Genomic DNA, 16,058 nt, shown 5'->3' with positions numbered 1-16,058 from the left:
AAACGTGAAGCTAGAGACACCAGCGACCATAGTCAAATGTATTCCTGGGGCCAGAGCATGCGACATCGAGTCAAATCGATCGTTGGCAGCAATGACACCCGATTACGCCAATCGGAGATCACTAAAATTAAAGTTCAGTCGGTGTGTAACTTTGCCATATTAATGTCGGATTCCGTAATTTTCTGTGGACCCTCCCCAATCTGACCAGCGATGACATGTTTAGCCGCATGTCATCGTTCCATCGCTGGCTGTCTAGGTGGTGTCCAGCAAACGATGTGGGCTTCATAGACAATTGGGTCACTTATTGGGGAAAACCCGGTCTGGTAGCGAGAGACGGCATCCATCCTACTTTGAATGGTGCAGCTCTCATCTCTAGAAATTTGGCCGCGTTTATTAGCCAACCTAAAGCCTGACAATCCAGAGTGGGGACTGGGACGCAGAGACTCAGTCTAAAACGCCTCTCTGCAGTTTCCTTAGAGCCGCCGCCCCCCTCAAACCACATAGAGATTGTGTCTGCCCCTCGAACATACAAATCAAATAAATCAGAAGTTAACACAATAAAAACATAATAAAAATTAAGACCACTCCTCTAATCGAACAGTCAGATCTGGACTATTAAATATTAGGTCTCTTTCATCTAAATCTCTGTTAGTAAATGATTTGATAACTAATCACCAAATTGACTTACTCTGTCTTACTGAAACCTGGCTACAGCAGGATGAATATGTCAGTCTGAATGAATCAACCCCCCTCAGTCATAAAATTGTCATGCTCCTCGAAGCACAGGTCGAGGTGGAGAAGTAGCTGCAATCTTCCACTCAAACTTATTATTAAACTTTCATCCTCAGAACAATTATAACTCATTTGAGAACCTCACTCTTAGTCTCTCACATCCAAACTGGAAAACACAAAAACCAGTTCTAATTGTCACTGTGTACCGTCCACCTGTCCCTTACTCAGAGTTTTTAATTGAATTTCGAGACTTCCTATCTGATTTAGTGCTTAGTTCAGGTAAAGTCATTATAGTGGGAGATTTTAACATTCATGTAGATGTTGAAAATAATAGTCTCAGCACTGCATTTAATTCTATATAAGATTCAACTGGTTTCACTCAAAATGTTAACAAGCCCACCCACTGTTTCAATCACACCCTTGATCTTGTTCTGACCTATGGCATCAAAATTGAACATTTAAGTTTCTCCCCAAAATCCTATTTTGTCAGATCATTCTTTAATAACTTTTGAATTTAAGATGATGGATCATGCAGCGTTTGGAAGGAAAATTCCACTACAGCAGGTGGCTGTAGCAGCTGACTACGCTGTTAATAAATTTAAGAAAATGATTCCATCTTTATTTACATCTATGCCATGTGCCAACACAGTGGAGGACAGCTGCCTCAATCCCACTCCCTATCAAATTGATCATGTTGTCTGTCATGTTGTTGACAGTGCTGTAGCCTCACTGCGTGAAATGCTTCATACTGTGGCCCCTCTGAAAAAGAAGTTAGTGCGTCAGAGGTGATTAACCCCATGGTATAATTAACATATTCGTACCTTAAAGCAGGCACCACGAAGGCTGGAAAGGAAGTGGCGTTCCACAAATTTAGAGGAATTTTTTCTAGCCTGGAAAAACAGTCTACTAACATATAAAAAAGCTCTCCGTAAAGCCAGAACTGCATACCATTCATCACTAACAGAGGAAAACGGGAACAATCCCAGGTTTCTTTTCAGCACTGTAGCCAGGCTGACAAAAAGTCACAGCTCTGTTGAGCCCAGTGTTCCCTTAGCTCTCAGCAGTGATGAATTTATGAGTTTCTTTACAAATGAAATCACAACTATTAGAGATAAAATTCAGCAGATGCTTCCTATACCTGCAATAAATGAATCTTCTACTACAGTAGCTCTTGGATCATCTGTAAGACCTCAGTTATGTTTAGACTGCTTCTCTCCCATAGATCTCTCATTTTATTAGACTTAGTAAATTTATCTCTAGTATCAGGCTACATACCACAGGCCTTTAAGACTGCAGTAATCACATCATAGTACAGAAACAGCACTGCTCAAAGTCACCAACGATCTTCTCTTAGCCTCAGATAAAGGACTTGTTTCTATACTTGTCCTCCTAGACCTTAGTGCTGCATTCGACACTACTGACCACAACATCTTATTACAGAGATTGGAGCATGTTGATTGCTATCAGAGGAACAGCACTGAAATGGTTCCAATCCTATTTATCGAACAGATTCCAGTTCGTTCATGTCCATGATGAACCTTCTACACGCACAAAAGTTAGTTATGGAATCCACAAGGCTCTGTGCTAGGACGGATTCTGTTCACCCTATACATGCTTCCTTTAGGCCTTGTCATTAGGAAGCACTCTATTAATTACCACTGCTATGCAGATGACACTCAGCTGTATCTATGAAACCTGTTAACACAAACCAGTCTAACAAGCATGTCTAACTAACATAAAGGCCTGGTTGACCAGTAACGTTCTACTTTTAAACAGAAGTAAACAGAAAACAGAAGTTATTGTATTTGGGCCTAAAAACCTCAGAAATAACTTCTCTAAAATTATAGCTACTTTAGATGGCATAGCCCTGGCCTCCAGCACTACTGTGAAAAACCTTGGAGTTATTTTTGACCAGGACATGTCCTTTAACTCACACATAAAACCAATCTCTAGAATTGCATTCTTTCACCTGAGCAACATTGCCAATATTAGGAACATCCTGTCTCAAAATGATTTGTTACCTCAAGGCTAGATTACTGTAACTCATTACTATCTGGATGTCCCAGTATCTCCATAAAAAGCCTCCAGTTAATCCAGAATGCTGCAGCCAGAGTCCTGACAGGAACTAGCAAGAGAGATCAAATTTCTCCTATATTAGCTTCTCTTGATTGGCTCCCTGTAAAATACAGAACAGAATTTGAAATCCTTCTTCTCACATACAAATCCCTCCATGATCAAGTTCCTTCATACCTTAAAGACCTCATAGTACCATATTATCCCAATAGACCGCTTCGATCTCAGAGTGCAGGTCACCTTGTCCCAGAGTTTCCAAACGCAGAATGGGAGGCAGAGCCTTTAGCTATCAAGCGCCTCTCCTGTGGAACCAGCTCCCAGTCTGGGGTCAGGAGGCAGACACACTCTGTACTTTTAAGGCTAGACTTAAAACCTTCCTCTTTAACAAAGCGTATAGTTGGGGCTGGCTTCAGGTAACCCTGAACCATCCCTTAGTTATGCTGCTATAGGCCTACACTGCCCGAGGGACCATCGGTGCACCGAGCTCCCCTACCCCTCCCCTCGCTACCCTTCCCCTCTCTTCCTCTCCTCCCCCCTCACATGTATATTCCACCACTGAATGTCACTAACCTTGTGCTCTCTCCCTCTCTCTCTGTTCTCTCTCTGTACCTTCTGCAGGTGTCCCCGGTCCCGGAGCTGTATATCGCTGATGTGCAGTTACTGGCCCCACCAACCTGCAGTGTCTATTTGTTCTTGGCTGCCCAAAACTGAGCCCGGTTCTGCTGGAGGTTTTTTCTTCCGTTAAAAGGAGTTTTCCCTCTCCACTGTCGTCCAAGTGCTTGCTCATAAGGGACTTGTTGGGTTTTTTTGTTTTTGTAAAGTGCCTTGAGATGATTTGTATTGTGATTTGGTGCTATACAAATAAAACTGAATTGAATTGAACTATTTGGTTTCATATGTAATAAGGTTTTTGTTGTCAGTGAGTCAGTTATGCTGATTATGCAGTTACGCATTATCACTGTGTCTTGTTTGCACTTGCCATTTTCTCTTATTCATTATTTCTGTAGTAACAAAATATTGTGATCACAGCACTATTTTACCATGTTTGTGAGACTACACATTAGAGCAGTGGTTCCCAAAGTGGGGGACAAGGAACTACTGAGGGAGGCTGCAAGGCATGCTTGAGCACTGCTTGCATAAAATGGACAAGTTTGTGAGAGGGCTCACAGCTTAACATAATGCAACGAAAGAGGCTGAGTCTGCACCAAGTCAAGGCAGAGCGTCAAAGACAATAAAATAAGACAAGGCCTCAGCTTCATCTGTACAATTATAGGTAACAAAGAGAGAAAAAGCCAGTGTCTTAAAACCTAATTTAAGGGGGGGGGGGAGAGACAGTCATGGTTGCTGTTGAGCTTTCTAAAAACACACTTTTGGAGTTAAACAATTTTTAGAACATTGCACATCTTTGCAAAATTATAATGGGTAAAACTGTCTGATATGAAATGTGATGAAATAAATTCAGCAAAAACCATTAGATTGCCATAGTGCTGTGACACTCCAAAAGGGTGTTAAACCACTTTTGGAAAGTGTAATGCATGCAGATGATGTGATAAGTTTAGAGGTCATTATTTTCTATTTCCTGCATGTTGTCACTTTGTTACCTTCTGTGTCCTGCAGGTCCAGCACTCTTCGAATCTGTGACAGCGGCATCAGTGCAATGTGTTTGAGTGGCGGCGGCGGTCTTGTCTGTCCCAGGGGACTCTTAAAAGTATTGATCACCTTGTGTCGCTTCCTTGCAATCTGTAGAGATGCATAAACACAAACAAAAAATTTTTAACTAGAAGAATATTAAGTGACATACTGTTACCAGACAACCCTCTACTGAAAATCCGGTATCGGCCGAGCTTTAAATATCAATGAGCCCTTCATGCTGAAGGAGGCTAGTAAGGGCACTGACACCAACACATTCATTCAGTATCTACATATATACAGGACTACATGGAACACTGACAGAAAATGTGTGTAGCTGTTCAACATGAAAACACAGGCTCATTAGGAGGTGTTGCTGATATTCCTGAATCAGCACAGCCACCCACCTCGACTCTTAGTCCTTTTGCTAATTAAGACACACAAACACACGTTAGTTTTTATTGCTTGTGGGGACTTTACATAGACACTCATTCATTTACTGGAGACTTCAGCTAACCTTAAACAATAACCATAACCACACTCCTTCACCAAATGTAACCCAAAATATACAAATACAAGTTGCTTCGGTATATTAGTGTTCTGTGTAATTTTAAAATCTTCACTGATGTTAAAAGCATGGGAGACCACAGACATATGGACAGTTTCAATTGATTTGTAATATTATAATCCTGAGACCACACACCTGCTGTTAGCAGTAACAATTTCATGTTCACAGACAAGATTTCACAAAAAACATGATTTTATGACACACGCCTTTTCATCATCAGCCCTATTTGTTATGTTTTGTACAATATGCTAAAAAGACACCCATATTGTTGGCGTCAGACCTCCTTTTGGCTCTGGTTTTGTTTTAATGCCCTTAAATGTTTGTGAGATGTAAAAGTACTCAACATCCGGTTTGTGATGTTTTACCAGCCGCTCGCTGGCTATTGTGAGTATTCCTTTGGATTTGAGGCTCCGCCCCAGTTAGCAACAGTAAAATGATTGTATTAATACAACACAATTGAGGACCGCAACAAGCTTTGAACTAGGCCACATGATCCCTGGAGGGGGTAAATTGGGCATAAAATTGTCTAGTGTGTCTTAAGCCTAAGATGATCAATAAAGTTTAGGAGTGTTTATGGGCGCTCACCTCAAGGCAGTCATTAAAGAGGAATAGTGTAACATGTTCTCCACGGTCACATGGCTGGTCTCCCAGGGCAATTGTTTCCACTCGGTAAACCAGACTGCGATGGGAAGACAGCAAGTTGGCCTACAGAGAAAACAAATTTAACATTAGTTACATTAGTGTAACATTAGGTTATAAAAACAGGACAGTAACACATCAACCAAAATGACAGAAAAAGAAAGTCATATAAACCAGAAAACTAGAAAAAGGCAAAGTACTGCCAATGATGCAGATGGAAAGGTAATGGTGCAGAAAGGTTATGAAGAAAGTAACAGAGGGTGATTTTTACAGTCAAACTTCCATTATAACATAATGAATAGAAGACAACCAAAAACATATTTCATATATTTTTTTAATACTATACTTCTAGCAGAGGTTTAATTCAAATATGTCAGTGGCATTTTCAAATCAATTTAAGCCTGTTTTAAGGGAATTCACACACATATTTGTAAATAGAAAGCAAAGAAAAAGTGTTAATTTTTAAAAACAATTGGCTGACATCTGGTGAAGCATGTAAAATACACTTACATATCCAACTATGGTGGACTGATATTAACAGTCTCTTTAATAGGTTTAGGAGAACTTGGAAAGGGATAAAAGACACACTACAATTTCAATTTGTTGTCATGTGGGATGACGTGAATAAAACAATATAGGAACTCATCTAAAAAGAACACAAACATGCAATAGCTATATTCAAACTTACAGGACAGCCATCAACTTCATACACAACATCAAAAATTTGCTTTTGGCCTTCAGTCTTCCTCTTGTCCTCATTGATGTGACTAGTAAAAAGGAAAGGGGAAGGGAAATCAGAGAAGGGACGATGAATAAAGCGATTAGTTAACCAACAGAAAAATATTAAATTTGATCAGCCATCTGTTGTCCTTTTTTTTTTAAAAAATAAAAATAAAAATAAGGAAACGCCCCACATTCTCAAGTCCCAACTTCAAAAAATGTATTTTAATTTTGTGGCAGTGAATAATGAATCACTGCAGGTCACAATATAAGGAAAAAATTATAACCTTCTGTTATTACAATTCAGAAAAGAAAAGCCAATCAGACTCCGGTAAATATGTAAAATGCATATTGGCCAGCTAGACACAATTTTATCAGCAATGTGTTGTTTCCATCATGACTGATCAAACAAAGTTTATTTAAAAGCTGGTAGCATTTATCACCACAGGTTAATTTTCTTAAGAAACCTTACAATTACATTTCCAGATTTAAATAATTGCTGTATTCATGCTGTAACCTCTTATAGGAATCCCATACAATTGTATATTTGATCTTGTACATTGCTTGAGAGCCACACTTGATTTGTAAAAGTCATATAGTTATTTGGACTACAACTTAAAAGATTTGTGCAATTTAACTGCACTAGCAACCTGTCCAGGGTGTACACCTGCCTTTCACCTGAAGAGAACGGGGATAGTCTCCAGCAGATCCCTGTGACTCTAAATAGGAATATGCGGGTATAGATAGATAAGGGATAGATTTGATACTCTTTTTGCTAAATTTTGACCTACATAAGAACCAAGTTGTAGTAGGGCAAGAGGGATCAAGAGTTGCGGAAAATGACCAAACAATGCTAGCATGATAGAGTATGGTTACACAGACTCACGTCATAACTTCTTTCAGAGACTCAATTGCTTTTTCAAGCCTCATCTTGTCTGGATTGTCATCTGATGTATGTTTCTTTATGTCTGCAACAGTGGAAAAAATAGAAAATTTGGTAAGAACAGAGGAGGAGGAGATGGCAATCACAGAGAAAGATGAGTTGAAGAATAGAGAAGAAAAAAATTACAGACAGGAGGAGGGAGTCAGGTATGGGAGGAAAAATAAGGGAAAAAAGACAAAGCAGGATCTAATTAGAACAAAAACTGATTTTTCAACTGTTTTAAGAAAGGGGTGTGTATGAAAGTGTTACCATTAAGAAGAAGGGCCACACTAGGCAATCTCTGTACAGGTCTGATGAGAAGCTCCACCAGTGTCTGTCTGCCACACTCTGGCTTGGCCTGGTTGATCTGTAGAATGAAATCTTTAGCATGACAGAACGTGCATATGTGTAAACTAAGTGACGCACTGAATCAGAAACGTTAGTCTGAACTGCATGATTACCACCAGAAAAATTATCAATTTCATAATAGTAGTAGACCAACAGCAGCTAATCTAGGAAGCCAAGATAAACGAAGGGTTATAAAGAGAGATAATAATGCGGGGTTATGACGTAATGGTATAATCTGGAAGAAGTGACAAATGCCCATACAGTATTTTACAGACTGTCACACTTTTTTTTTGGTTCTCTGTCTTATTGTGCGACCTATATAGCGAAGCGAGTTATATGTATTAACTGTCATTTTGTCAAATAGAATTAGAATGCACTCTTGCCACAGAAAGTGCATGTAATAAAATATGCAGCTGAAAAGGTTTCAGACCACAGAGAGGACACTAGGAGTTGGGAATCTTTAAGCATTCTCTAATGTAAATATTCTTGTGCAACAATAAAACAAGAAAGAACAAATAACAGATACTACAAGCCAAGTTGCTTAGCTAGTAGACTGTAAAATGCAAAATGAAGCAGAAGCCGCTCGTATGGTTTTAGTGATGTATTAATTGGGAGTTAATTTCTGAAATGAAAAGCACTTTGATATGACAAGTTTCTTTGGTACCTCTTGTAAGACTGATGATATCTGCCTGTCAGGCAAATACACTATAGTGCAGAGGTAAACATACCTTGAGAAAAGCATGAAAGCGTGGTTTTTGTTTCTCACACCGAACAATAGTCTCCTTGCTCATTTCAAAGAAGTTGACAAAGGGTGGGTAGGCTTTCACCAATTCTTTAGACTGGAAAGCAAGAAGATAAGGTGATGTCAGAAGCATCAAGAGGAAGATCCACAAAAATGCAAATTCATGATTAGTAGTTCTAACAATCTCCAGCTGTTCTAAGTTTCTAAGGTTCTTGTAGCTTTAGAGGGTAGGATCACTGAAGCACCTTTGAACAAAAGCCAGCTAGCCAAGCCCCATTAGTAGTTGAGGAGCCACCTAGCTCAGGGCCTGTTAACTGTCCGATGTTCCTGAGCAGCAGGGGTGACTGTCCAACAGAAATACTGCTAAGCAGAAGCCCACGGCATATAACCTGCCTGTTCATGTTTCTAACTCATTTGCCCAACTCAGCGACACACCCTCTGAGAAACCAACTCTGGTGATTTTCAGCTCCATATTCAGAAACATGAAGTTAGAGACTCCAGCGACCATTATCAAAGGCATTATCTCGACTTCGCCAGTCACAAAAAAGACATATTTCTTGAGGCACAGGCTGAGGTGGAGAAGCAGCATCAATCGTCCACTCAAACTTAATACTAAACCTTACATCTAAGGACAGTCAAATCATTTGAGAACCTCACTCTTACCCTCTCACACTCAAACTGGAAAACAAACAAACAAGCAAACCAAAAAAAAAAAAAAGCAGTTCTATTTATTAATGTGCACTATCCACTTGTAACTTATTCAGAGTTTTAACAGAATTTCCAGACTTTCTATCTGATCTAGTGCTTAGTTCAGATAAAGTCATTATAGTGGGGCATTTTAACATTCATGTACATGTTGAAAACAGTCTCAGCACTGCATTTAATCCATTGTTAGACAACTGGTTTCTCTCAAACAAACACTCACTTTTGAATCACACACTTGATCTTGTTCTGATACACAGCATTGACATTAGACATTTAATAGTATTTGCCCAAAATCCTGTTTTGTCTGATCATTGTTCAGTAACTTTGGAATTTAAAATAATGGATCATGCAGCATTTGGGAAAAAATTCCACCATAAGAGATGTTTGTCAGACTACGCTGGTAATAAATTTAAGCAAATTATTCCATCATTATTTAATGTATTTCTACGCCATGTGCCAACACAGTGGAGGGCAAATACCTCAATCTCATTCACTACTCTACCAAGTTGATTATCTTGTTGACTGTGCTGCAGCCTCTCTGCATGAAACCTTTGATACAGTGGCCCCTCTAAAAAAACAAGGTAGTGAATCAGCGGAGACTAGCTCCATGAGACAATTCAAACCTTAAAGCAAGCAACATGGAGGCCACAGAGGAACTGCCGTTCCACTAACTTACAATAATTTTATACATAATAACATAAAAAAGGACTCCATAAAGCCAGAGTTGCATTCTATTCATCACTAATAAAGGGAAAATAAGAACAATCCCAGGTTTATTTTCTGCACTGTAGCCAGGCTGACAAAAAGTCACAGCTCTGGTAAGTTCAGTGTTCCCTTAGAACTCTGCAGTGGTGATTTTATGAGTTTCTCTACTTATAAAATCATAACGATTAGACATAAGATTTATCAGATGTTTCCTGTAGCTAGCAAAGATAAAAGGTTCTACTACAGTGGTTCTTGAATCATCTGAAGATGAGTTCACTTAAGTTTAAACTGCTTCTTTCCCATACATCTCTCTGAGTTCACATCAACAATTGTTTCATCTAAATCATCAACATGTCTCATAGACCCCATCCTGCCTAGACTGCTCAAAGACATCCTGCCATTAATCAATTCATCTTTATTAGACCTTGTCAATTTATCGCTAGTAACAGGCTATGTACTTCAGGCTTTAAAGCTTGCAGTAATCAAACCCTTACTCAAAAAGTCTAGTCTAGGGGTCCTGGGTATTTATAGACCAATATCTAAACTACCCTTGGTTTCTAAAAATCCTTGAAAAAGCTGTTCCTAAGCAGCTATGTGACCACTTACACAGGAATGAATTATTTAAAAATGTTCGATCAGAATTTAGAGCACATCATAGTACAGAAACAGCACTATTAAAAGTCACCAACAATTTTCTCTTAGTTACAGACAATGGACTCTGGGGTACTTGTCCAGCTAGAGCTTAGTGCTGCATTTGACACCATTGACCACAGCATCTTATTACAGAGACTGGAACATGTGATTGGGATTACATAAATCTTAAATCTTATTTATAAGATAGATTCTAATTTATTTGTCATTTGTCCACACACACACAAAAGTTAGTTATAAAGTTCCACAAGGTTCTGTGCTCTGAAACCCAAGTACTTTTATTTCAGCAAAGCTTAGCCTGTGTAGAAGCAGGAGTGTAAATATCCATATGTTTGTTTTGTTGTGTGCATATAGAAATACAGTGGGTACGGAAAGTATTCAGACCCCTTTAAATTTTTCACTCTTTGTGTCATTGCAGCCATTTGCCAAAATCAAAAAAGTTCATTTTATTTCTCATTAATGTACACTCAGCACCCCATCTTGACAGAAAAAAACAGAAATGTAGAAATTTTTGCAAATTTATTAAAAAAGAAAAACCGAAATATCACATGGTCATAAGTATTCAGACCCTTTGCAGTGACACTCATATTTAACTCACATGCTGTCCATTTCTTCTGATCCTCCTTGAGATGGTTCTGCTCCTTCATTGGAGTCCAGCTGTGTTTAATTAAACTGATTGGACTTGATTAGGAAAGGCACACACCTGTCTATATAAGACCTTACAGCTCACAGTGCATGTCAGAGCAAATCAGAATCATGAGGTCGAAGGAACCGCCCAAGGAGCTCAGAGACAGAATTGTGGCAAGGCACAGATCTGGCCAAGGTTACAAAAGAATTTCTGCAGCACTCAAGGTTCCTAAGAGCACAGTGGCCTCCATAATCCTCAAATGGAAAAAGTTTGGGACGACCAAAACTCTTCCTAGACCTGGCCGTCCAGCCAAACTGAGCAATCGTGGGAGAAGAGCCTTGGTGAGAGAGGTAAAGAAGAACCCAAAGATCACTGTGGCTGAGCTCCAGAGATGCAGTAGGGAGATGGGAGAAAGTTCCACAAAGTCAACTATCACTGCAGCCCTCCACCAGTCGGGGCTTTATGGCAGAGTGGCCTGACGGAAGCCTCTCCTCAGTGCAAGACACATGAAAGCCCGCATAGAGTTTGCCAAAAGACACATGAAGGACTCCCAGACTATGAGAAATAAGATTCTCTGGTCTGATGAGACCAAGATTGAACTTTTTGGCGTTAATTCTAAGCTGTATGTGTGGAGAAAACCAGGCACTGCTCATCACCTGCCCAATACAATCCCTACAGTGAAACATGGTGGTGGGAGCATCATGTTGTGGGGGTGTTTTTCAGCTGCAGGGACAGGACGACTGGTTGCAATTGAAGGAAAGATGAATGCGGCCAAGTACAGAGATATCCTGGAAGAAAACCTCTTCCAGAGTGCTCAGGACCTCAGACTGGGCCGAAGGTTCACCTTTCAACAGGACAATGACCCTAAGCACACAGCTAAAATAACAAAGGAGTGGCTTCGGAACAACTCTGTGACCGTTCTTGACTGGCCCAGCCAGAGCCCTGACCTAAACCCAATTGAGCATCTCTGGAGAGACCTGAAAATGGCTGCCCACCAACGTTCACCATCCAACCTGACAGAACTGGAGAGGATCTGCAAGGAAGAATGGCAGAGGATCCCCAAATCCAGGTGTGAAAAACTTGTTGCATCATTCCCAAGAAGATTCATGGCTGTACTAGCTCAAAAGGGTGCTTCTACTCAATACTGAGCACAGGGTCTGAATACTTATGACCATGTGATATTTCAGTTTTTCTTTTTTAATAAATTTGCAAAAATTTCTACATTTCTGTTTTTTTCTGTCAAGATGGGGTGCTGAGTGTACATTAATGAGAAATAAAATGAACTTTTTTGATTTTGGCAAATGGCTGCAATGACACAAAGAGTGAAAAATTTAAAGGGGTCTGAATACTTTCCGTACCCACTGTATATGAAGTTTACATACAAAGAATTTTTTTTTAACTTACATATTTGAGAATAATGTCCCCTACACTCCTGTCCTCATGCCAGGCTGTCAGGAGTTCCTCAAGGTCACTCTGATGAATCAACAATCACAGAGAAAATAACAGGTGAAGAACATCAGGTCAAAAACTACACAAATGCAATAATTTCATCATTTGGACGCACTACCTTAATTCTGGTGTGCACCTCGTAGATATCTGGAATGCTGCCAAATATTGTTTTCATTTCTTCTTGGGCCAGGATGGGTCCACCTACCTGACCCTCTTTTTCCAGTGGCAGTTTGAAAATCTTCACATAAATGCAAGATAATATGAGTCAAGTGCAAAATATTCTGACACCATGTTGCAAACATTAGCACACAAATTCAAAATATCCAGCACAATCGCAATATGTTTTGACGTATCATGTAATGATACGTTCCATTAGGACTGTAAAAAAAGTAACTTTTCTGCACAGTGTACTATCATATGCATGCCCTTGTAAGGTATAACCTAATGTGTTTCATTCAGTTTGTTACTCAGGTTATGTTGATAAGTGTCAGTCAACAAAATGTTAGCTTTTGAGCTTTTGTAGTACTGAGAAAACTTTTTTGAAAAAAAAGTAAGCAGTAAAAAGAGATAATGAAAAAAGAACTGTAAATGTAATTGCAAATGGACATCTTATAATGTAAATATTGAAAAAAAAAAGGCTGCCAAATGAATTTTCTCAAGCTCTTTCATTTATTACATGTAATTACAGGTTTGGTGTAACATGAACAAGTCCAACTAAAGTTAATGTAATTTTGATAACCACCATTTGTGGAGAAGGTATATAAGGCATGGAGGAAACCTAAAAGCAGTGAAGAACAGAACCAAAAAGTGTAAATGACTTCAAAGTGGAGAGAGACAGAAAGAGAAACAGTCAGGCAGGTAATTTTCTCCCTCACTGGTCAGCTGTCTGACTCCGCTAGAGCCAGCTGATAAGACAGGTCAGGTTAGAGCATGCAAACACGTGCATATGCACATGCGCAGACACAGACATGTACACAGAGTAGCTTAGCGTGAAACTGCTGTCAGAGGCAACAGACTGGCCAAACTGTGAGGGAATGTTGTAACTGTGCATATTGTGTGAACACAGACACACACATCTACCTGTAGAATGGTGTTTAAAATGTCTACATAGTTGCTCTCAGTCTGGTAGAGCTCCTTGGAGACCTGCCACCTGGCTGACTGCTTGGAGAGCACAGGAGTTGAACTTTTGGATGGCTTTGAACTCTCTGAAGGAACAAGACAGACAAGGAGGAGACAAAGGTAATACTAGAGCATGTGTCCAACCACTATTGTTTAATTACTATGAAATTAGGACATCATATATGAATATCCCTTCCTGTTGACATCAAAAAATGACTATCTATTATTCATGACACAAATCTCTAAAATATTCAGGTTAACTTTGTGCTCCAAAAAGTGATCACCTTTTGCTACTAGTTTGCTATTTCTCTTTCACAATATTCCACTAATGCCACTGGACATGCATTAATTTTTTAGCACTGTGGTTCTAAAATAACCGGGATGTCGGAGAACAGCGGAAAGTGACGAAGAATGCCGGAGAGTGCCGAACGGATGCGGAAGGAAAACTCACGCAGCTGATGCATGCACACAGAATGAGAGTGCAGTGAAGTCGGAGATGCCGTCAGTTTAGTGCGATAACATCGCGGATTTAACTAGCACTTTCTGAATGAGGATGACGTGTGTGAAAAGTTAAGACTGCAGTGAGTAACAAACGTGGGGAAACGTGTCAACTGTCGGTCACCTCAGGGACACTGATGGTATGATAATATTGCTCTTTAATTATATGAAGGACTGATTATCGCACAAATCTGTGTTATTTCGTTACTAAGGTGCACATTATGAGAGAGAACAGTAACTTGTATTATGTTATAATTATTATTTAAGTGCATGACGAACAACTTGGTGTATTCACAGAAAGTAAAACAAATGACGGCATATGTCGTATTTGCTTATGAAACGTAAATGTTATGTTTGAGTATGTTTTGGCTGTTTTAAATTTATTTAAATTGTATTTTGTTTATATTTGGCTACATTTGATCAGAAATAATGATGTATCCCTTTTGTTGTTTATTTTTCTTCTAAGGTTACTAAACTATTTGAGTCTCATCTACGTGAGCCAATTTGAACAGTCACTGTCTAACCTGCCAAATACAAGAGTTGAAAGGAGATTCTGGAGTTGTTCCTTGTGTCCCCTGTAGTTGACTGCTGCTTTTTCGAGTTAGAAGCAAAAGTTGATGTGCAAAATTCCCAGATAACTCGACAAGCACTGTGCACAAAATCTTGTCAACTAAAGCTAATATAGTGATGTTAGCAAATTGTCTTTTGCAATCCTTTAAATACAATTTAAGACCAATTTTTTTCTATTCATCCAAAATGCCTATTGTCCAATATAAGGCAACATTTTTTAAAATTCTTCAAAGGGTGCTAGGGCATAAAGCTCCTAAACAGGTGCTTAATTTTCATCACACTCTGAACCTGAACATAACACTGCTGCCACACTGCTCCATGTCATGGTTATACTCAGCTACACCATGTAATCCAAAGCTTCACTAAAAAACTGAGTAAATAAAATTACTTGATCCCTAATTTAAGTCATTACCATAGAGGTGATTCATCCTTACAACAACTACAACATCACTCTTGAAGCAAAACCCAACCTGTAGAAGTTTCTGGCTGCTGCTGTTCCACCTCTGGCTGTTGAAGGGTACTTGTACTCAGAAAGGACCTTTTCTTCCACTCTTCCCTGTATGTCCTAACCTTGCTTTCCCTGGTTTTCCTTCTTCTTACCCTATTCCTGGTCACAGTATTAACTCCATTGCTTTCTAAACTGCTTCCTACTTTGTTTTCTGGAATGAAGAGACCTTGTTATATTCCCGTATAAAAAAAACAAACCAAAACAAACAAAAACAAATAAACTATAATGACATAAAAGAACATAATATAAGGTATTGTATTTTTCCACCAATACATCCAAGAAATTAAATGACAGGCAAAAAAAAACAAAACAAATAAAAACAAAAACAGGTTTTACTGTGAGATCAAACATCTGGTTTCTAGTCCAGTCTTTCTTCTTACCCGTGAAGGCCTTGCATGTCTCAGGAGTGTTGGAAATGTCTAGCAAAGAGCCCATAGACAATGAGTGCTCTGCTGATGGTCTTTTGCGTGGTGGAGGGAAGGGAGAAATCTCTGTCTCCTTGGTAAGCTGAGCCAGAGTGTCTCTCAAACGCCGACGCTTCCGATTACTATTAGGGGTAGTGAGGGACAGGAGAGACACTGCCTTCTTCATGGCTGGACTGTCATTCTGAAGTATAGTGAGATAAAATGAAAATAAATAAACCAAACATTAGCTGCTACTTGGAACTTCACTATTAAAAGTGTCAGCTATTCTCTAGCTAGATAAACTGGAACACTATGGAATTTGGTGACTAGCTAATATTAAATTGTTATATTGGGTGAAAAGCTATTTACGTAACAGTCAACAAACAACACGTTAAAACCTGTTTTCATTTGCTGACGATACTAATATATTTTGTTCAGGGGATAATCT

The 16,058-nt window shown here is 39.3% G+C and overlaps 1 protein-coding gene across 4 annotated transcripts in view; it reads right to left on the bottom strand.

Moving 5' to 3' along the window:
- Positions 1 to 16,058, bottom strand: part of ect2 (epithelial cell transforming 2) — a 57,030-nt gene that overhangs the window by 22,245 nt on the left and 18,727 nt on the right. For all 4 annotated transcript variants that reach the window (XM_026305468.1, XM_026305469.1, XM_026305470.1 and 1 more), the window contains 10 exons: positions 15,587 to 15,812; positions 13,592 to 13,716; positions 12,630 to 12,749; positions 12,467 to 12,535; positions 8,360 to 8,470; positions 7,554 to 7,650; positions 7,248 to 7,329; positions 6,330 to 6,408; positions 5,588 to 5,707; positions 4,407 to 4,545 (listed from right to left, as the gene is read on the bottom strand). In XM_026305468.1, coding sequence (XP_026161253.1) covers positions 4,407 to 4,545; positions 5,588 to 5,707; positions 6,330 to 6,408; positions 7,248 to 7,329; positions 7,554 to 7,650; positions 8,360 to 8,470; positions 12,467 to 12,535; positions 12,630 to 12,749; positions 13,592 to 13,716; positions 15,587 to 15,812 — 1,168 coding nt within the window. The remainder of the gene's footprint in view (positions 1 to 4,406; positions 4,546 to 5,587; positions 5,708 to 6,329; positions 6,409 to 7,247; positions 7,330 to 7,553; positions 7,651 to 8,359; positions 8,471 to 12,466; positions 12,536 to 12,629; positions 12,750 to 13,591; positions 13,717 to 15,586; positions 15,813 to 16,058) is intronic.

The sequence above is a fragment of the Mastacembelus armatus genome, chromosome 4, assembly GCF_900324485.2.
Source record: "Mastacembelus armatus chromosome 4, fMasArm1.2, whole genome shotgun sequence".
NCBI classification, from domain to species: domain Eukaryota; kingdom Metazoa; phylum Chordata; class Actinopteri; order Synbranchiformes; family Mastacembelidae; genus Mastacembelus; species Mastacembelus armatus.
This window is presented reverse-complemented; position numbering and strand designations above follow the sequence as displayed.